This window comes from Nymphalis io, chromosome 6 (genome assembly GCF_905147045.1).
Source record: "Nymphalis io chromosome 6, ilAglIoxx1.1, whole genome shotgun sequence".
NCBI lineage: Eukaryota > Metazoa > Arthropoda > Insecta > Lepidoptera > Nymphalidae > Nymphalis > Nymphalis io.
The window spans coordinates 2,705,544-2,730,394 of record NC_065893.1 but is presented as its reverse complement, the minus strand read 5'-3'; the positions used below and the strand labels follow the sequence as shown (position 1 = coordinate 2,730,394).

At 30.4% G+C, this 24,851-nt stretch overlaps 1 protein-coding gene across 1 annotated transcript in view; it reads left to right on the top strand.

Moving 5' to 3' along the window:
* Nucleotides 1–13,673: 13,673 nt before the first annotated feature.
* The window catches only part of LOC126769169 (uncharacterized), a 31,288-nt gene continuing 20,110 nt past the window's right edge, over nt 13,674–24,851 (top strand). The window contains exon 1 of the mRNA XM_050487797.1: nt 13,674–13,744. Within this exon, the coding sequence (XP_050343754.1) occupies nt 13,721–13,744 (24 nt within the window). The 5' untranslated portion in view covers nt 13,674–13,720. The remainder of the gene's footprint in view (nt 13,745–24,851) is intronic.

Sequence of the window (24,851 nt, the reverse complement as noted above, 5' to 3'; positions counted from 1 at the left end):
CCTTTTGAATACTCTTCGATTATAATTATTTATTTATCTGTAAAAAAACGAATTATTTCTTGATTTCTTTTTTTTTTCTACTATACAACATAAAGAAAAATGATACATATTATTCTAAATCCAGTTAATGCGTAACGTGCATTCAATCGTCGTCAAAAAATATATCGTGTTAATTAGATAAGGGACTTGAGCTGCGTTTATATAATTTCTTAATAATAAGCAATTATTTAAATAATGGTGATTATGAAGTTCTCTTTTTAATTTTATTTCTCTGCTCTGCCCAAAGTAGAGTTATTGTCATCCTAAATAATTACTATGACAAAAAGTTAAATAATTTCTAATTTTAAACTGCTGAACATCGCATTACTGTTTTTTGAAGTGAAAACTTCTATTACTTCTATTACGGTTTATCGTAGGGGATTATCGTGGCTTCGCGTCACCGATATGCCAATTTTAATATAATGAAATCGTTGAAAGTACAAATAATTTAAGTAAGAATTACTACTTGGAATGCCAATAGATGTGGAAATTGGACAGACAGTTTCAAGTTTTCAATTCTATCGGCAGTCCCTCTGACTTCCTGTTTTTAATAATTAATTGAATTACTTTAAATTTTGCGTTATACGTTTGTTTCATAGAAATAGAAACGAAAAAAAAATAGAGACACTGATTAACATTCAGTTATTCTGAAAATTATATCATATTTGGTAAATATTCCCTTCATTTAACATATAAACTATAAACATAAATGAATGACCTTAAGAAGGTATCGGTAGAAGGTACCGACTGGATGCGGAATGCAGAGGACCGGAAGCTTTGGCGCACATTGGGAGAGGCCTATGTTCAGCAGTGAACTACGATTGGCTGTTGACTGATTGATTGATAAACTGTTCTTTTCTTTCTGTTTTCACAACTCGGCGATTAAGATATTAAAATGTAGTGCCTTAAACGAGACCGAATTATTTATGTTTCAACAAAAAAATATGTTTTTTCTTATGTATATAAAAACATATTATAATTTCGTAATGTAAGTTGGTCTTTAAAATAAAGAAAAATAATTTGTACGAATTCTATGATATTTTTGGAAACTTTAACTAAATTATGTTTTAAAATCAGATCTCTATTTCTTTTATTTCAACGAAAAATTAAGATGTAATGTGTAATGTAAGCTTTGTATGGTCCTTGTGAGGGAGCGTAATAAAATAAAATGAAATGTGCTACAAAGCCTTATTTATTACCTATTTCACAAGTCTTCTATATCTAATTTTCATCTACTTGAGATTTTTTTACTGGTAGTAGAGCTTTGTGCAAGCTCGTCTGGGTAGAGACCAACCACTCATCAGATATTCTACCGCAAAATAGCAGTACTTGGTATTGCTGTATTCCGGTTTGAAGGGTGAGTGAGCCAGTGTAATTATAGGCACAAGAGACATCTTAGTTCTCAAGGTTGGTGGCGCATTGGTCATGTAAGCGATGGTTAACATTTCTTACAATGCCAATGTCTATGGGCGTTGGTGACTACTAACCATCTGGTGGCTCGTCCGCCTTCCTATTCTATAAAATAAAAAACATCTACACACAAATTTTTCTCTTGCATAATATTACTAAGATAGTCGAATAGCATCTGTAAAAATATTAAAAAATGTTCTGTCTGTGAACGAAGCTCTATAAGCGAATTTGCGAATAAATAAAAATGATAACTACGAACTGTATGCGAACTATGACACAAATGTGACCTAAAAATAGATAGCGCATGGCATGGGTCGCTAATAAAACTGTGACATACACTTGACGTCATAATATGTTCAAATGGGATATTACTTTTCATTAATTAGAGCAAATAAGGAAAAAATATACATTAATTTACCTTATTTACATCGGATCAGCTCTATTTTTTAACCTAACCTGACTAAACCAAAAAAGGATATATATATTTATAATATATATACTAAATATATATATATATATATATATATATATATATATATATATATATATATATTTAGTATGTATGACAACGCATAACGGTTTACAGACTAGTTCAACTTCGATGATTCTTTTTACATTGGATAGCCAATATTTTTTTTTTTTTTTGAAATAGGAAGCCAACGCTGTATACAATTTTGTTTCTTATTCTAATAAAAAATTGCTTACCTCACTTATAGGCTAGCTTAACATGCGTAGGAATAAAAAAAATACATTCTTTGTTATAAAACTTAAAAAAAGAACTAAATTACGTAAGCAAAAAAAAGAAAGAGGAACTATTTATAAAAACAAAACAAAACATGCAAAAATTATAAAAAAAAGAAGAAGTAAACGTCGTTATAAAAAATTGACAATTAAATTAATTAATGTAAATAAACAAATTTATGAACTTACTCTCAGTAACAGCCCACAGTGTTTATGTCCCACTGCTGGACTAAGGCCTCCTCTCCCTTTTTGGGAAGAAGGTTTGGAGCTTATTCCACCACGCTGCTCCAATGCGGGTTGGTGGAATACACATGTGGCAGAATTTCGATGAAATTAGACACATGCAGGTTTCCTCACGATGTTTTCCTTCACCGAAAAGCACGAGATGAATTATAAACAGAAATTAAGCACATGAAAATTCAGAGGTGCTTGCCCGGGTTTGAAACCACGTTCATCGGTTAAGATTCTTATGAACTTACTATGATATACATATTAAAATATTTCGAAATTATTGGAAATACATACAAAATTGTCACATAAACAAGAAAATAGGAGTGATTTGTTGTTCGCCCACTATATTTTTACATATTAGGCGATTCTACCACGCATTACTCTGTACTGGGTAATCCGATTTGAATAATTCTTGTTTTTTTAAAAATGTGGTACCAGCACAAATAAAAAGTACAAAAGAGTATGAATTTTTCGCCTATGATTTGCTGAACCGATTCTGTTGAAACTTGGCACAAATAATGAGCACACAATAAACAAACTAAGCTATTTATTAAATGATTTTAAAGTAGTAAAGACAATAACAAAAACATAAATTGAGTGAAATTAAGCTCGCATAACGACGCAGTACGGTTATCGGTCTGCTATTATTAACTACATTCAAAATTACAGTATATAATAAATATATAAATAAATATTATATACAAACCAGCAATGCTATTTCGTAAGAACTCGCTTCATTACTCACCCTTGAAATATTGACAATCAACTTATCACTTATGGTGATATACTATTTTGATGCGTGTATTCTTGAAATGTTATAATTATTATGGTCAATGTCGCAAATCACTTTCGGACTATATTCTATGAGTATATGAGTTTTGAGTACCTATGTTCTTACAGAATAGCCCTATAGAAATTATGTTAAATATTTTAGAAAAAATCCTGACCAACAAATAATTACATACTTTTAATACACTCGTATAATCAGATGATTATATATGTGTGTCTGTTCCATTATAAATATTTGTTTGCATTTGATTTATTTCAATATTTACACGATATAAGGTGCCTTTAAAATTTAAATAGCAATTTGGAAAATATACATTTTGCTAATTATTAACAAATTAAAAAATATGTCGACACGTGACGTTTGGCAGATGTAAAACATCGAAATTGGCGATTATTAAAATAATTTATTATTAAATAAGACCAATAAATAAATATAAAGTAATATAAAATAATTAATTACAAAGGCACGAAGGATGGAGTATACTGAAGTGTACGCGCCACAGAATGCCCAGTGGTTGGAGCACCTGAATCTTAACCGAAGATTGTGGATTCAAACCCAGGCAACCATCTCTGAATTTTCATGTATTTTTGTGTTTATAATTCACCTCTTGTAATACAACCGATGATCAAGCTAAAGAAGATGGAGTAAAAGTGACAACCCCTGTTTTTCTGTTTTTATGACTATTGGCTTAATAACTAATCAGTAGGTGGTAGGTACTGAAACAGCCTGATTTATCATAGGTGTATCTACCTTAAAGGCCGAAAAGCCTAACTTGGTGAGTTTTATTAGTAATCTTACTCTCTGTAAGACCTCAAAAATGTGTCGATTGTTGGTTGGTTTCATAGTTGTTTGAAATATTATTGACACAAACCGTATGGATATTCAGTTTAAAAAAGTTTCAATTAGTATCTTACATATGGCTAAAGCATAAACAGAAATATAAACATGTGGCAACAAATCTAGTAAGTATATATCATTAAAAATAAAACCCCTAAATAGATTTTAGTTATGTACGTTAAATGTCGGAGTATTGCAAAGTACTTTACCAGATCACACTTTTGCAGTTCCTTAAGCAATATGTTGTGTAATATCTGTTTATCAATGACTGTAATTTTAAATATAAGAATAATCTATAAGATACTTTGATATATAATATAGTTTAAGATAAAAAGATTTGGAATGCCATAAGAATAAAAAACCCACAATGAAATAAATAAAAAAAACCCAAATACACACAAGTCAGTCACAGTATTTCACGAAATACTCTGTACCAGTTTTGTATAATATGTATATGTTGTAAAAAAATGTTTTGTCTCTCCTCGCTTTACCAATTGGTTATTTGGTAACACATTTCTGTGCAAACCTGTTATTGCTAGGACAATGGGCGTTGTGACAATCATAAGTGGATGGATACACTTTTACGTAAACACGATGTTACCAAATATTCTCATAACGAGATGACATGTTGTTTTGACAGGATAATACTAGGTATTATTACTCCGGTCAAAATATACAGCTTAATTAACTATAATTCGCTTTAAGCTGAATTGGTACATGTGTTCAGTATACTATTACAAATAAGATATTTCATATTCTTTTCTAATTTTCTGAACAACTTGGCCCCTCCCTTTCAAATACATGCCAAGGTTATTTAATATCAACTGGACGTTCTATATATACGGCCTATAAACATCGTCGAAAGTGGCATGGATATTATTTTTGTCGACTTCCAACGGTGGCATCTCAGGAATGGTGGTTCTCAGGATAATTGCATGATTATTAGTAAGAGTTACGAAGGATAATGACTTGGAGCGAAATAAAAGATCATGACAGATTTTGAAGCTGTCTAGCAATCTAGTCGATCACAGAGATCGTACATAATAAATGAATACTACATCAGTAGCGATTCCTTAAAGTATTGTTTAGATAAAACATTAATGAACGACATATGAGGCAAGTGATGTGAAAGTTGAGATTCAATTGTGACCCCTTGGCTTGAATCGACTCCCAACAGCAGTTTACACTTAATTAAAGAGGTAAATCCCACTAATAATAAATGTGAAAGTCTGTTTGTAACTAAATCACGCAAAAACGGTTGGATGGATTTGAATATAATCTCAATAAAGATAGGTTATACCTTGAATTAAAACATTGGCTTATTGTCCACCCTCCATTACATACAGGACGCTTGTATTTCCAAATACATTGAGATAGCAATTTTTTTTTTAATAAGACCATCATTTAAATTTTAATACGAAAGCAATTTATTTTATTTAGAACATTTTTCATTTACATATTTGAATTACTATAATTATAATTTTGATTTAGAATCAGTTTTTAATTATATATAACATATAATAGTTATATTAAAAGGGTATTATAAAAGCATACTATAATATTCCAAAAAATAAAAAGAGCCTTATTTCATGAAATTTTAAAATTACATAAAACTTAACTGCTTATGAGCCTAAATGTTGTTATTATGTCAAAGCAGCGAAATAAGTCGGCGTTAAGTAATTTAGCAATCCACATTTACTTATGTGTTCTCTTAAAATTAGATTTTATTGTGTTGCAATAAGGCTAATTTTACAGTGACACCTTTAAAGAAATTTTCCGCGTATGCTATGCACTGTTTCCATTTAAAATTGTCAACGTATTACAATTTGTCATGTTATAACATAGTTAGGGATCTTAGTGTTAAAATATCTGTGAGATCATAGATTTGAAATTTTACCGCTAAACAGTACTTTCGTTCCGGTTTCAAGCGCGAGTAAGCCAGTGTAATGGGACACAACTTCTTAGTTCCCCGTACTGAATAGTTATTAATTATTTTGTACAACACCATCTATCTATCCATGAGTGGTGGTGATTATTGATGAACCATTTATTATTATATTTAATAACACTGTTATGTCACACTGATGAGTAAGGGCCTCCTCTCAGCTTAAGTTTGAACCAAACGATATTTTTCTACTCTATACTTTTCGGCTCTTATCAACCAATAATAAATATAAAACATTTAATGTTCCTGCTACATCCAATTTCACATTTTGATTTATTTTGATTTATTTGAGCCGGTTGGTGTGGTTGGTAGATACTTGCCTTTCACACTGAAGGTTGTGGGTTCGATTCCCACCCAGGACAGACATTTGTGTGCATGAACCACTGTTTGTCCTGAGTCTGGGTGTAATTATCTTTATAAGTATGTATTTACAAAAGAAAAGTAGTATATGTAGTATATCAGTTGTCTGATTTCCATAGCACAAGCTTTGTACAAGCTTAATTTGGGATCAGATGGCCGTGTGTAAAAAATGTCCCAGGATATTATTATTATTATTATTTATACAGAACTTCTATAAGGTATTTAATTTCGTACTTAACTTTTAACATATTTACCGCTAACAATCCTTTGTTATAAACATTATTTCGTAAAACACGACATGAGTTATAAAGATATAATGGTAATTAACACGTTTTAATTACGTTAAAAAAAAGTTTGAAAAATAATACGTTTTCTATCTTTAGTGCTAATGGCTCTTGAATTAAAAAGGTAGTTATGGCTATGTGTCTTATTCAACCATATTTGATTTTTTTTATTGAAATTCTTAGTTAAATAACATGAGGCGATATGGTCATGGTAAGAACAAAATCCGGGCAAAAACCACTGCATTTACATGTGCATAATTTATAAGAAACGCACGTGTCAAATTTCACCCAAATTCTGCCGCATATGTAACCACCAACACGCATTGGAGCAGTGTATTGGTATAAGCTAAATACCTCTTTAAGATTAGCCTTGACCCAGCAGTGGGATATTCCCAGGCTGTTATTTTTTACTTTAATGCAATATTCTTTAAATATCCATCTTGTCAGTCAAATTAGAAGTTACCACCAGCTTAGAATATGGATACAATTTCTTTTTAGCAGAATATTTCTAAATTAATTCAATTCTATATTTAAATAAAAATAGCGTATACTTAATCAACTGTTTTTTTAACATTCATAATATAGTTTTAGTGACGTTTATTATCATAAAAGATTATGAAAGATAATGATGTTGCAACGAATGCAAGGTAAAATCACGAGTTGAAAATTAGACGTAATGCCGTACAATTTGAATAGTTACAGTATAAGTAATGTATGGAAATATGAAAATGTGAAAATATGAAGCACATATTTTAGTTAGCTGTTTAACATTACTTCCCGTGATTTAATTTGGTGTAATAATACATACGATTTGTTACATAATAATAAAGTACGATTTGAAGTTTCAATAACCAAATGAGACAGTCAGTGTTTATCAAAAGGCTCCAAGACTTACTTGTTTCAATTTGTCGAAAATTCATATAAGTAGTCTTGTGTATCTATGTATACAAGACACGAGTATATAGTTAGGTAATTAATATAGCATTTGCACTGATTATTCATTGAATTAAGCTTTATACTTCAGATATATCTTCCTTTTTAATTAAGTTATATAAACCAACATCATGAAACAATTACGTAAAGCGATCTTCTACCCAGCCTAGCTAGATAACCAGCCTACATAATAGTAACACATAATCATGACATAAATTAACGCCTTCTTCGTAATTTATTGCACGTTCTTTCAAATGAATTGCTTAAAATCATTGAAATTAAAAATCCAAATAAATGTAAAGCGCTTGATTTTTGAATCTAGAAAAAACTGCTTTGAGTTGACGCCGAATTCTGACACAATAGTATAAAATATTTTCTTTATATTATGAGACGGGCTGATGCCCGGCTTAAAATTTGTTTGCAAACCATTACCCGATATGACTTGCGCTAAATTATTCTCGTGCTCAAGTGTATAGCAAATTGCTATGCCGAGTGATTGAATATTAAAAAAAAAATTACTGGTGGTAGGGCTTTGTGCAAGCTCGTCTGGGTAGGTACCACCCACTCATCAGATATTCTACCGCAAAACAGCAATACTTGATATTGTTGTGTTCCGGTTTGAAGGGTGAGTGAGCCAGTGTAATTACAGGCACAAGGGACATAAAATATTAGTTCCCAAGGTTGGTGGCGCATTGGATATGTAAGCGATGGTTGACATTTCTTACAATGCCAATGTCTAAGAGCGTTGGTGACCACTTACCATCAGGTGGCCCATATGGTCGTCCGCCTTCCTATTCTATAAAAAAAAAATGTATATTTGTTTATTCTTGGCTATCAATATTTTCCGCTTGTAAGCCCTGTTTTATATTTCTATATGTTATTTGTCTTATTTATTTATCAATTCATTATTTACGTGTTATTTATTACAGAGGTATCCAGCATAGACCGAATTCACACGTAGCTAGATGAAACTATAGACAATTTACGACTTTTTTTTCTTTGGATATATTTCTAATAAAGCCTTAATTAGCAACAAGTATAAAGAGCTTGTGCGTGTACTCCATTTTCATTACATCTTCGTGAGAGCCTTCATGAACTCGGAAGAGAACATTTCTGACTCCCTTTGACAGTAGCGGATTTACATATTTTCCAAGTATAAATATAGGCTTTAGATTTTACAAAAAAAAGCTTATATCGGTCGCACTATACAAGTGATAAGGATGGAGGCAAAATCATTGATAAGGTCTTAAGACTTTTTTATGGTTACGTTGCCTCAGTTGTAGCAAACCTGCCCGGCCCCGGATTCCGGAGCGGGCGTTGGTGCTAGCTACGGCTTCATTGGGGAATAGGCGGCTGTTCGACAGCTGGCTATTTTTGTAGTTTAACAGTGCATTCACGGGTCACAACTTCATTGGTCGCAGATTATATAAAAAGACGCAGATATTTAAGTATCGAATTCTATAACCAGTATTATTAGTTTTTTTTTACGACCAGGATTTAAATTTATAGCATAGACAGAGAAGATTTTAACATATGCAATGATATCAAAATATTTTTTTTATTGTATGTCAAAGAATTAATTTACATCTGCTATTTCAAAATAGGAGATTGCTTAAATTTTTTTCCTTGTTTATTAAACTGTGACGTTCTATTATTTGGGTGCTAAATAAAATAGATATAATAAGCATCCCTTACATCACCAATGCACCACCAACCTTGAGAACTAAGAGCCTGTAGTTGCTCACTCACTGTCCCTGTTTGATTATATAATACGTGATGAGTCGTGAGTACCTACCCCGACTCGCTTGCAAAAAGCCCTATCACCAAATGATTTTGAATAAAATATACATATATATATATATATATATTTTTTTTTTTTTTGAATAAAATATACATATATATATATATATATATATATATATATATATATATATATATATATATATACGCAAACTCTACTGTTCTTAAATAAATACTATATTATGATATGGAAACATTATTTAAAAAAAATACAGATAATGAACCTTATAATGGATCAAAAAATCAGATTATAATTTTTAAAATGTTTTTTTAGGTTACATGTATCAAAAGTAAGTAATGCTGATAATATTCAACTACACTGTGATCTGATAAAACTATTATAATAATATGTAATCGGCGACATATTGTATTGGTCCATTTTTAAAAAGAGATATCACTTATAATATCACTCAATATGCGGTTCTAATAAAATTAAACGTTATTATATTAATAATATATTAATAACCAATTATTTCATTAATATTGTTTTCGTTATTTTTTGTAGCAGAATATATATTATAATTGTTTGTGTATAATTTCTTGTGGATTGTGTATTTAGAGGCATGTATGCACGTATGCATGTATTTAGAGATTAAGCCTGACTAAGCCTGGTTGAAGCCTGTTAACACACTCCACAAGAAATAAGCTAGAAGATCTTAATACTCATTAATTACTTACATAATAACAGATTTCCAACGTTTAGTGCATCCAATCAACTCTTGCATAGTCAGATGTAGGAAAGGATGCGATTCGTTTACGATAACGAATCGATTTAAATGTGGAACGTTTGTGAAACTCCCTTAAGGATAGTAATTTGTAAAACCCGAGCAATACTTTGAAGTTAATTATGCAATAATTAATAACATGTTTGTATGTACAGAAATGTTGTAAAGGAAAAAGTTTAAGTAATGTTATTAGTAATTGGATATATATTTCGTTAGTATTTTAATTACTTGGTGGTAGGGCTTTGTGCAAGCTCATTTAGGTAGGTTCAGTAATATTTAATAATAATTCATATTACATTTAATATTATTACAATCGGACTGAGTCTTACAATATAATAATAATTTTTTTTGTCCACCACGTCACACAGCCAAAACAGTCTGTAAACTTTACTTTTGAATGGAAAGGTAGCATTGACGGAACTCGGGACGTGCATTCAGTCATGTATGTGTATAAAATGTATAGTTTTTCATTAAGAGCGATTGAAATACAACGTTTCTAAATGATGTTGCCACATTTTATTTATTTTGAAAGTCATTCGATGACATTATATATGAAGTATAATTTTTGCCGAATGGTCAGCCGCCAAATGTTCGAAAGCCTTATTAGCGCATACATGGCGCTGGTTGTGGTCTTTGGGCTTTATTTCTGTAGTTAATTTTATTTTATATGGTTAAAACCCAAGTCTCGACGCATAATACGTTAAGTTAACGTTGCAGAAAAACCAAGCTCTTGCGCACGACGCGGAAAGGACAAGGATTTATGATAGGATTTCTCGCACACTGTCCCGAATGGGAACAACATTCACTAACGATTTTGCGTCTTTGACCTACTGCTTTATCAACCACCAACTCGGTTGCTTCAAATGTATACATGTAAACGAAAGATTGTGGTCTCTACAGTTCGGCCACGAACGCCATAAATTAGATGCAACGGATGGAATGTCAGGGGAACAGAGCACTGATTTTGATGATAGATTTCAACTATTATAGCGTTTTAAGTGTTTAGTCTTCCATAGTGAAAGATCAAGACTAAATAAGTATTCTTGTTGAATTTGACAGCTGTCATTTTACCAAGATGGCTGCTATACGTTGTGAAATTTAGAGCGTGTCTATTGAAAGCCTTATATATGGACAGTTACAGATACTACCATTTGTCATATTTGTTTGTGTGCCTGCCTATCGTATATTCGTGAAGAATATTCATATACCAATGCTTAAAATATTATATTGAATAGTCAAGTACATTGAATAATAGTAGCAGTACTTAATATTGTTGTGTTCCGGTTTGAAGAGTGAGTGAAAAAATTATAAACTAATAAATTATTACAAAATTTAACTTATATAATTTTAATTCCTTCGTTTCATGATTAAATAAAAAGAATAAAAAATATATATAATATTAACTATGGATTGTTAGTTAAATATGAAATTAATTTGAAACATTAAATTTTAATATTAATTTAAAAAGTCTATCAAAACGGTTACACAAAACGATATTAACATTATAAGAATTACGTCTTAAACTTTCGCTCGGTTATCTTATAAATATAATATGAATTATAGCATTATTTAGCATAATTATAATATGAAGCGAGATGCAATGACGTTTGGCTTAAAAACACGGTATTGCCGGGTTTTTTTTTCTTTATAATATTTTAATATAGTACATTTACATTTTATTTGATTAAAAGTGATTCAAGTATCTTTGAATCTATATAATAAAACTTTATATTGAGATAGACCTTTGTCACATGTAATAATATATAATCGTCAAGCAAAGCGATAAGAGCATAGCTTGGAATATCTATTTTAACGATAGCCGGCAATAAACTTATGGTTAGTACCATTCTAAGTTTACCCTATTTAAACAGTAATTATGCGCGAAATCCCTTTATTAATAGTTTGTAAAAAAATAACAATCAATTTTCTATTATAAATATATTTATGAAATCAATCGCAAACTAAACTTATTAAAACTTAGATCTTCAATATTAAAATTTTCCTTACTTTTAAGATTTTTTTTAATTTTAATTAATTTTTGCTCTGCCTTTATCTTGCTTTAGATATAAGTAGAAACTTATGTAATTTTTTTTATTATTATATATGAAAGAATAAAATTAATATTTCTTTTAAAAGTATACCTAATGTCTTTTTTTCTTTAATATTATTAGCGAGTAAAGGAGCAGGCGATAACGCGTCTCCGTAAAAACGAAGAGTTAATAAGAGGCACCCATAGCATTCCTCCTAAAAATTACGTTATTACGCTTACGTTAATTAGCATTACGTTCCTATTAAAAAATTCCAAAAAATATGTCTCGAATATTGCTTATAATCGAGGCTTATTAAAAAAATGGGCAGGATTATGTGAAACAAATAACGAATTAAATATTAAGGTGCTTATATTATTCATTAAATAATTTTGATTTAATCTCCAGAAAATTAACCGAGCTGATTCACAATAAAACATTGACGCAATACGCTTATTCCTACCGGCAATTTTTACATAAAATTATAAAAAATAATGCGGTTTTAGAATTGATAGGAGTTTGAAAAGACAGGAATTGAAAAATTAAATCTACTATTATTTTCAGATATACATAATCATGTTTTTTGTTCAATATGAAATTTTAAATTAATGTAAATTAATTTAAAATTTCATATTGAACAAAACAACACCGCAAATACCATCCGTATTTGCGGTGTTGTTTGAAAATGTTATTTGAAGTGCAGATTCTCTTGCACTTATCTGTACACTAATTTGATAAGAATTGCTATACTTCTATAAAGACAGCATAGTAATGATTTATGATCAACATGTAGAACAAAACGACCCGCTTGGTCATCGTGATGTCCTCCAGGTTGATGTCGGTCACGGCGGCCAATCTTATTAACCATCAGCGCGGGAAATATTGTAGTGCACAAATGTGTGCGCAAACATAAATCCTCAACTTGATTTTCATAATCCAACAGGACGGAATTCCTACAACCGGATAGAATTAACGCAGAACCAACCGTTTAACGTGCTTCCCGAGGTAGGATTGTCCACACACCCAACATCCAGACTAATACTGATAATTTTTTATCTGAAAAAATTATTACCTTTAACGACCCAACCCACCCCGGCTTGGGTCGTTAAAGGTAGTAAACCCTCGAGTTCTGTGTCGTTATAAGCTAGCTACTAGATCAACAAGACTGTTAATATACGTTGTCTAAGAAGTCCTTATAGTAATATATTTTTGCCGTACACGATTTCTTGCTCAATTTAATGTTTTTTCGAACTATACAATAAATATTTCGATTAATTCATCGATGTCCTACTTAAAGTTTGATAATACGATATTATGCGATAATTCTCATTGCAAAAAGAGCGGGGATTGCCATTTAAATAAAAAGAAAAAACCATACGACCGACCGGTGAGAGTGACAGCAACTGCTCGACGACGCACGCGCACAATCGCGCGCGAGAAAGTTTACGTAATAAAAATTTGGCGCCAATACTATCTGCCATTTTGAAAAAAATTAAATCATCAATACTTTTTTAAGCTTAACTTTATTTAATTCATTGTGTTTGTGAAGATTTTTAGTGAACTGGGTGTAAAGTGACTTTCGCCGTAACACATACAGGATGACAAACACGCGTAATATCAAGGTATTTGATTTATATTCAACTAACGTTCGATTGTCTATGACTTTTAAAACAATTTGCTTTTTTTTAAATGTAAGAAGCAATACAATTTTTATAAAATAAGGAAGTAAATTTTCAAAATACATAAGTTTTTTCAAGGAAAGTTTTACAAGTTATTTAAACTTAGCTAGTTCTGAAAGTTTCGAAAAAAAGCCATATAAATCCCATGGCGTGTTATTCACCGGCATCAACAATAGCTTCAATAAATTTCTCATTGTAGTATGTGTGTTTTTCCTTAATAAACCTGTCATAGTAGAAACTCGCTAAATTTCATCGTTCCAATAAATTAGCAATCAATGAAGTTTTCTTCGTGTTATTTATTCATATATTTTGTTACCGAGATGTCAATATATAAAAATATACAATATTTTAAGTTATGTGTTATTTTTTATATCGTCAAACACATAGTTAACTCTTGTTTTTTAAAGTAAATAACCCTGCAACTATTCCACTATTGGCCTTTCTTCTTGAGGAGAAGGTTTGAACCTTATTTCGCCACGCTAAAACATGAAAATTCAGCTTGCCCGAGTATGAATCCGCAATCTTAGCCCATATATTAACACCTCACGGCTTTTTCAAGTTACTACTAATAAAATTGGAGCTGTAATACAAAAACTTTTATTTGATTATTTGTCTGTATGTTTTATACATATAATAGTTATAAATAAAAATCATACAGATAAATAACCGTGATGACCCCGTGCTTAGATGTGAATCAATCGGTGTTTCCGAGTTCAAATCCGGCCAAACACCACTGAATTTTCATGTGTTTAATTTTTATTTATAATTCATCTCGTACTTGGTGCAGAGGAAAACTTCGTGACGAATACTACATGTGGTGAATGAAAATCGTATCGTATTGGAGCAGCGTGGTGGTATAAACTCCAAGCCCTCGTCTCAAAATGAACCTTAGTCCCACTAATAGGAGATTTACAGGTTGTTACTTTACTTTTTATAGTTAGTAAAATATTATTCAGTGGCAAAATTTCTAAGAAATCCAGATTGGGTTAAAGTTTTATAGTTACTAAGTATCAGGCAGCATACCACCGACCAGTAGTATGATGATATGATCAATAGTACTCTTCTATTAATAGGCTTCAGAGCCAGATCGGAGATCTAATTTACGGATCTATGGATTGTTCATACATCTGTATCAAGTTATTTCTTTCCTTGTGTTTTATCAGCGATGTGATGATTTTAAGAAACACAGTAGTAGCAAACTAAAGTTAGTCTGGATTCCAACCAGCGACTTTTATTTAGATTCGAATATATATTCCATTTATCGTTCTTGTAATTGCATAATTGATTTTACCTAATAACCTTTTAGATGACCTTTTGGGGTTATGTAACATGCAATAATAATTTATCATACATATACAGAAATATTAAGAGAGTGTGGTGGTTTTGAAGGATACAATTGAAAGTCGATTTGCGTATATAATCAATAAACTAACTATTACTAATCTGTACTTCCAAATTTAAAATATGATCTTAATATAATTGAAGCGTTTAATGATATTTTTTTACTCCTTATAATATATGTATTAAATTCTCACAGGAAGTATGATTTAACGATTTTTTTTTGTTTGGTAGTCTGGGGACCAATTCTACTAACAAATTTTTATTTTATCGCAATTGAATCGAAGCGTGATCATTGCCGTTTTTCCATTTTCCTATTCTTAACTTAATTATCGACTATTGTCATAAATTTGTTTTTTGATTTTGACATAACGGTATATGTTATCATATTATCGGTTCGGTTCCGTATAAACATTGTCAGTAATCTATTATTCAACCGATATGGCAAAGTGTATGAAAACAGCATTTGTTTAATCAAAATTTAAAACGGATGAAACCACAAGCGCTACTAGTGGTCGTCTAATTTACTGTCAGTGTTGCAAATTATATTTTGATAATCTGTAACGTTATTTTTGTTATTTTAAATTTAAAATTGGAACGCTAAATCTATCCTTCTTCAAATTACAGGATTTATTTTATAGTAATCGAACAATTAACTCCACGTAAGTGTGCGTAATATTATGTCTACACATATGTTCTTGTATTAACACATCGCTTTGGGTTACTTTCACATTTCACTCATTCGTCTAGAAGGTTTTAGAAACAAGTCATTGAAGCCTTAACGACTATAATACTTTTAATATATTTCAAAAAAATCTTTTTCTGGCCGCCTTTTTATAAATAGAAAGAAACATAAATAGCTATATACTTCAACAGTGAAATATTTTTGTTATTTAATATAAGTAAAATATATAAAAATATAAGTATATGTAATTTATTTAATACAAATAACTCTGTTATATTAAAAGCTATTTTTGGATTTCATACAAGAATTTTGAATTCTTTCTGTAAGACAAATTTTCAAAGATGCTTAGAAACGATTTTAATCTGTGTACATCTGTTGTTGTTGTTTAAGTTACGTAACATACATAATATTATAAATTTTATAATTTTTATCATTTATATCTACATCGACGATTTAGATATATTTTAATAATTGCAGTGCTAAAAATCTTGTGCCAAATTGTTTGCATATGATTATAATTAAATTAAAAAAAAAACATTCTTCCAAGACGTCCGTAAAACTAGAGATAGAATATATGTATGAGGAACTAATATTAAGGTATTTATGTACATTCACGTTTGACACAGTTTGTATTTTTTTATGATTTATGCAATCAATCTTGGTGAATGTCGATTACCAAGCAATCTTTATTTTGCATTTAATCGTCTTCCTCTCAAATGTGTTTATTGTTCTAAGACATATAAAGTAATCAATAAACAAATACAATACAAATACAAACAATACAAAACAATTTCTTAACGTGGTTCCAGTTAGACCTGCTTACAACATAACTGATGTGCTTTTAGATATTTCTTCAAATTCATCTCATGCTCGTCGGATGAAATTTCGCAACATGTATCATCAATCCGCATTAGAGGCGTATCTTGGAATAAGCTCCAGGCCATCTAATCTAGGCGACTTTTCCCAGCACTACGTCTACTACCTACCTGGTACCTTGTAATCGATCGGTGACAAATTGGACTGGAACTTGGTATTCCAATTCTTGATACCATTCAAAATTTTCAAATAATGACTTTCCAAATCTCAAAAGACGAATATATTATTCATTGGTCATATTTTTTTTATCTATATTACATAAATTAATTTTACTGAAAACTATCCCAAGTGAAACTAACTTTATTAAAATGAAACGTAAAATAGCAGCTATTAAATGTCTCACTGCTGGGCTGAAGCCTCCTCCCCCTCTGAAGGTTAGGAGCTTATTCCGTCTCGGAGCTCCACGGGTTGGTGGATACACATGTGGCATAATTTCAGTGAAATTAAACACATACATGTTTCCCCACGATGTTTTCAAAATTAAGTGAATTATAAAAACAAATTAAGCTCATAAAACCCGCAATCATCATAAAATTCAAGCGTTCTAACAAATTTCTTAATTGTAATGAAAATAAATTACTTAGCTTATTATTATTAATATTATGTTTCAATTGCTATAGTATTGGTTCATACAAGTTATTTTGTTCAATGTTGCAAAGTTTAAAGTCACAAATAAAAAGCGTCGTTATTAAGAACGACGAACCGGTGTGAACTGGTTCTATATAGTAACTTCGTAAACCTCATTCCTTGTCGTATGCCAGGTTACCTCGGCCATCGACTTGTAACGTAACCGTACGTCGAACGAAAGTGAATCCGTTTTGCTTTCTGAATATCACTGTTTGTGTAACAACAAATTATCAACATTTGTCATAATATATACTGACGAGTTATTATTATTGATAGAAAGTTACACGTCACTAACTCACCAGTGCTCTATGATATAGATAGAACTACCTGTGTTTTGATATACTACTAGTTTGATTCCCGTAGCCTCGGATGCATACATTTTAGCTAATTACGGATTTCTCATTCGGTACCATCGGGTACCTTTCTTAAGTGGTTTAATGTTATACATTCAATTTCTGTCGTCGTAGCTAATATCTATCTAATGTCGTAGTAGTAATCATCTATTGAACACAAAATTATTGAAAAATCGACTATTGGATTCAGCGTGACCCGCAGATTCAGATTTTTCATCCACTCACTTAGTATGAGAATAGAATATTGTCAAATAATATATATGATATAAGTAATTATCAGATGGACATCTTAACCGTTAAAAAACTATTTTGAAAGTGTAGTAATAGTTCATAAAGCCTTGAGAATATAAAAAAATATGCGTTATTAAATCATAATATTATATGACCACTACATATACCAAAGCCGGAAAAGACAACTGGATATATGAACGCTTTTGTAAAATATATCGACCACTAAGCCAAGACTATGAAATATCATTAGTCTCTTGTAATACAATTCGTTCGGTAATGTTAATGGCTGGTATTTTAACCTCTTACAAAGAGAAAGAAATTTAATTTTAAAAAAACTTTTTGACTGTTCTTCTTTTTTTTATATTTTAGGAAAGTCGATAAAATAGCAAAATACCAACATTATTAAAATGTCAAATGTTAATTAAATTTAAAATAATTTTTCTATTTATGCATCAATAAATTAACAATTTTATAATCATTAAGTATTTGAAGCGTCAATAGCGGCATTAATATTATTTAAAAAAAGTATGTCCTACTTTTTATTTATGTTAAATAATCTGTATCAGTGTTGCTATAAACAAAAAAAAATTACATTTTAGTTAAATCGAATAAACACTCAATGTAACAGATAAATTTAATATATATATAAAAAGAAAAACAAATATAACGTTGTATCTAAAAACATTATTATGTCGGCTCATTCTACTTCCGAGACATAATCTCGTAATGGACAAACATAATGAGGACGACGTTATATAAGAGTAGGTATACAACCTCGTGTCAAGACAGACAACTGTTACGTGTCCGAAAAGGTAAAACGGAACTAAACAGCGATGTTTGCGGTAAATGAGATGACGACTGTGATCCGTCGAATAAAATTTTTTTACTAACACTATTGATATAGCGAAACCGATTCCCGACAATACTCACAACTTTTTTGTTGCCAACACGTTTTATCGACAAAAGTTTCTGTTTTATCTGTAAACAAATGTCGTGTTTCACTTGAAGTATTTTAAAACAAAACGGTGACTTTTTTAAGGATAAATATTTGTCTGTTTAATTGGTAACGTACCCTTAAAATGTAATTGTCCATTCCTATGGTTTTTATTTAATTGATTTGAAGAAATGAAATGTATTAAACGAAATTTGAATCAAAAATAAATTACTTGCGAGTAAAGTAACATAAACTTCGCTAAATATTATTTTACTATAATGTGTAACGTCGGATAATTTCTTTACGAGACTGGTCTTACTTTAAGAAAGTGGTAATTGATGATCGTTCGTGGAACAGGGCTCGGGCAGGCAACCAGATGAAATTGAATGCCGAGTAAAACTCGAAGTTCATTTATCGTGAAATGTTAAGTTAATTGAGGAATTACAATTACTAACCGTATTCTCTTATTTTTATTAATTTGTGCATTTTTTTTCCTCAAAATCATACCTTGTTAAAAATAACTTGATAGTAGGACTTTGTGCAAGCTCGTGAAAAGTACCACCCACTCATTACAAATTCTACCGCCAAATAGAAATTGCTAGTATTGTTAGTTGTATTGTGTTCCGGTTTGGAGTGAGTGAGCCAGTGTAACAGGCCCAAGGAGATATCGTCTTAATTCCTAAGATTGGTGATGCTTTCACGCTGTAAGATGGTTAAATTTTTTTGCAATGCCAATATCTATGGGCGGTGGTGATCAATTCCGTCAGGGGGCTCATTTGCCAATCTAACCACTTATATAATATTTAAAAAAATGACTATCAGTATATCCTGTCCCCGTCACCACAGGCTATTTCGAAATAACGTTGTTTTGGGAATTCCGTGACATAAGCGAACTCTTACCGGATCTGCGTTTTCTGTATATTTACATAACAAATACATTTACTTATAACCTTAATATTATCTATACAGGCAATAATCTGGCTGACTATAAGCTCACATATCACACTATAATATATTGATGCTTATGATTTGGAAGAATCCCTTTTTCTTCAATAGCTTCACTCAATAAAAAAAATATGGTCCTTTGGTAAGGCTTTATTTTTAACACACTTCCCGTACCAACTTCGTACGGGTATTCATACAAATTTCCCATTTCCTCCCTTTCAAAGTTAATTCTCAGTTAACCCCGTTACCGTGTAGCAAGCGCTGAGATATACACATCAAAAAATATTGTATATTGTCAAAATCAACAACAGTCTATTTTACTAAAATTGTCAGTGATATTTCTCCTATATTATAAACTTGAAATTAGTAAGATTCGTTATTTGTTGATTTTCATTAATTTCACTTTTACATAATAATCGGTGGTAGCTTTACAATTACTCTGAATATAAATCTTGTCAAATATCCTAAATAGATAAGTTTCTATCTATTATCAGCTGATGTCTTATTGTACAGACAAACAAATGCATAAGCTTTATTGCATTAGTAACAATTGAAATCGAAGGCGTAGTACTAATTCGTGCTGGACGAATGTCTAAAGGAAATTCTATGTCAATAAACCTGAAGTCAATTGTAAAATCGTCACCCAACCTCTAATCATTTGATCCAGCTAGCGTGCATTTCGCTTGATAAATATATATCGCTTACTTCCGTTAAAAAAATATATTCGCACACAATAAGTATAGCTCTATTAATGAGTGTGTTGCTGTAATATTGTTAAGTAATATTTTTTTCAGTCCGGTTTTTAAGAATAGTAATCATGTTTGTTTGCAAGGAATTACTAATGCCCCTATTTAACCCTCCAGCTTAGCGTAAAATTTTAGCAGTGGGGTCGACAATAGCGGTCCTAATATCGAATCCGCTTGGTCCGTATAGCCTTATTATATTACTATTACGACAATACACAAATATATAACGATTTTTAAAGAAGCGGCCGCCATATTGCAGGTCAATAAGATTTGATTTTAAAGGAAAGAAAACCTTAACATAATAAAAATATTTACATTTACATATAACTAAATTTAAAACGAATATTAATTTTTTATGGAAAAATTTGTATGGAATTTCGATTATTGTCCCTAGACGGCGTTATTTTCATTCCATACAAATCGTAGTTAACAATAACGCTATCGAATTAATAAAAAACTGGCACTATTGAACAATGATACTAATCGATTTATTTACTCGTGACACATAATATTATGTATGTTTCATAGTTTTATTTGATTCATACGAAGAGAATGTCTTTTAAAATTCCATTCGTTTCGACGAGTTATATAGCGAAAGAATAAATATGTATATTTAGAGATTTAACTACTATGTGACTCGTATGAAATAAGCCGGGATGACCCATAGGTTAGAACGCGTGATACTTAACCGATGGTCGCGGACTTAAAATTAGCCAAACACAACTGAATTTTCATCTGCCTAATTTGTGTTTATAATTCGTCTCGTGCTTGGCATGAAAGCAAAGTATCGTGACGAAACCTGCTTGTGTCTAATTTCACTGAACTTCTGCTACATGTGGATCCATCAAACCGCATTTTACCAGCGTGTTTACCTAAACTCCAAACCTCTACAAAGAAAGATTAGGCATATCCCATCAGTGGGCTAACAGGCTGTTTCTATTATTTTTACTAAGAGATTTTTAGAATAATTTAGAAACAAGTATCTATGCACAGTTAGTTTGTAACCCCTTTTACAATAATATGCATGTCAGCCCTATCATATTATAAAAAACCCGATAAAAAAACATTGCAATATAAAACACCTGAACAAAATTTACAATGTATATATGTATATATACATTGTAAAAATGTATATATATATATATATATATATATATATATATATATATATATATATTGTATATATATATATATACATTGTAAATTTTGTTATATATATATATAATGTTTATTAAGACTACTATTATACTATTATATATATAATAATATTAAGAGTATAAATAAAATGTTTATAATACATTGTTTGTTAAGAGGAGATATTGCCGTTTTATATACAAATAAGTGTATTTTGGAAAAAATATATATAAATAACGTAATCAGGATTCATTGTGTGCTTATACTGTGAGCCAGTGGCCCAGTAGTCCACGCGTTATACGTGACTTAACCGAAGTCTGCGAAAAAAAATTTTGCAGTGGGATGGTTATTTTAGTTTCAACACTGATTTTGTATCAAAACCTACTTTTATTTTCTTACAAATTACATAACTCGTTAATTTTATAAAGTTACATAAATATTGATACCGAAACTACAGGTATTTAACATTAACCTTTTTATATACATTAATGGCTAATCAATGCAAGGAAAAAATTATAACACATTACCTCTTATTATCTAACATTATTAACTCTTACCTTACTAAACATCAATTACTTCTACTACTTTACTATTTTCTTGTGGTGTACAAAAAGTATATATATAATATAATATAATATTATATTTCCTTTCTTTCCGAACGTCATACGTCAAGCTGTCAGATTGGTTTTAAATATAATAATTGGTTTATAATAATAATTTATAAACCAGATTTTAATAAAAGTATTAAGCAATGGTTCTTATATTTTTCCAATAAATGTAATTAAATTCATTTTGTTTTGTTTATATATATATATATATTGATATCGAAACTACAGGTATTTAACTTTAACCTTTTTACATACATTAATGGCTAATCAATGAACGGAAAACATTAAGATATAAAGGCAATTGTAGGAAAATCACGGAGTTAGTCAGCGTGAAACAGAGTACCGAAGCATTTACCGAAGTCGGGCACACAAAACCCAAACTATCAATAGTTAGAACTAGTTAAACTCAAAATTAGTTAACAGTAACAGTAGTAACAGTAACAGCCTGTGAATGTCCCACTGCTGGGCTAAGGCCTCCTCTCTCTTTTTGAGGAGAAGGCTTGGAGCTTATTCCACCACGCTGCTCCAATGCGGGTTGATGGAATACACATGTGGCAGAATTTCAGTAAAATTAGACACATGCAGGTTTCCAAGTAACGAAACGAAGGACGCTTCTTCAAGTTCCTAACTGTAATAAATCTCTATAATCTTATAATTCGTTTGTCGTTCATCAGTAGGATGTTGCCATTTACAGATTTAACATGAATATTAACCAAATGTGATTTCCCTTCACATAATTAACCCACAAAAAATATTGACAACAGGAAATAATACTCTTAACGTATTTAATGAGTTAAGCCACGAAAACAAACTTAATGAAAGTTTTTTTTTATTTAACTTTTAAATATGAAATCGATGTTAAAATAATATAAATAAATTATTTATGTAATTAAAAAAAGGAAAAAATAGATGTCTATAATGAATCTTAATTTTTTCTTTGGGTTATCTCTTTGGACAAGCAATTACAGATTTGGCACAGATTGGCAATACAATCAATTGATTTTTATTATTGTTTATGTTATCTGTAATTGATTTGCAATCAAAGTGTTTTTATAGCTTTACACATATTAATATAAACTTGTGCCATGTTTTAATTTAAAACAAATATACGTACCGATCTCCTATAAAAATCTAAATGTATGTAGATATTCTGAACCTAAGACTTTACTAAGTTTTACATATTATTTAATTTAACTGTTTAAAAAAAGATAAGAAATTTTAAGATATATAGATAGAACAAAAACCAAACAATAATTAGGACGTGGCACTGATAACTTAAACAACTACATTAAAAATCGTTTTATCTTATAATTATTATTATCGCTCGTTCAAAAGCCGCATCGAGGCAAGCGGAAGGCGCGGCGCGCTGCGGTCGCCCCGCGCGCCTTTAACTTTCGCTTTTCACTGCCAAGGCGACTTACAAAATACAGCTGAGAAATTTGTTCTTACACATTCATTATTCATCTTTGAATACAAAATTAACGATTATTTTTGAGGTTAGTTTAGATAAAAAATAGTTTCTTACGTCATAATCGAGTTCGTTATAAACTTAGAGTTGCTGAATCGTTGGTCAAAGTTAGATTAATTAATTTAGAATGGTTGTACATTGTAATATTCGTTTTTTATAAGATAATTTCTTATAAAGCGCTACTGATATATAAAATTAACGGTTTATTTTATATGCACGCCATGATTTGTATTAGAACGACGGACAATATGTATTAAACAGAGATACACGTCTGACGTCTTGCTTAGATAAGCATTCCACTTACGCCTTCATTCAAGTCGCCAGCCTAAACACGCGACGCACTTAATATTAGATAAGATACACTCAAATAAATACTTTTTATGCAAAATGGAAGATATCGTTTTCAAAATGGACCATATGATTGCAGTCAGAAGATGTTATAGAATAAAAAAGTGATGTACAAAATAAAATATAATAAATTTGAGGCATTTGAAAACATCTGTTGGGCATACAAAAGTAATTAAAAAAGTTTTTATTTATTTATTTATTTATTTATTGGAAATAGTTACACCATCGACTTATCACTAACACATTCACTTAGCATTAGATACAGGGTATTAAATCTAGGTGAATAAATCATTACAGGTGTAAACAACATTGACCTTAAGATAAGACTATACTAACCTAATTATGTCTTAACTAAAAATTAAAAAAGATGAATAAATTATAGACAATTAAACAAAACATAAAATAAAATTTAAATACAACAACAAAAATCTACAAGGGTTGAAATAATTAATTTATGAATAAAATGGTTTTAAAGTTATACTATGAGATCTTTACAGAGCTTCACAAAAGTTGGCTTGCTTTGGGCAAAGATGTCGATATTGCCGTTAGAAGAATATTCATTATAAGAATTAATTATTCTGTTGAGGGGTGCATGTTTACCTAAATTTGTTTTAAAAGCTGTAGTTCTAAAAGGTTTTTTTATTGGGTGTCTAGGAATTTTGCGGGGAACAACTAAATTGATTTGCTGAAGTAGTTCGGATGACATTATTTGACCATGGATCAGTTTGTGTAGGGTCAAAACATCGCTGATTTCACG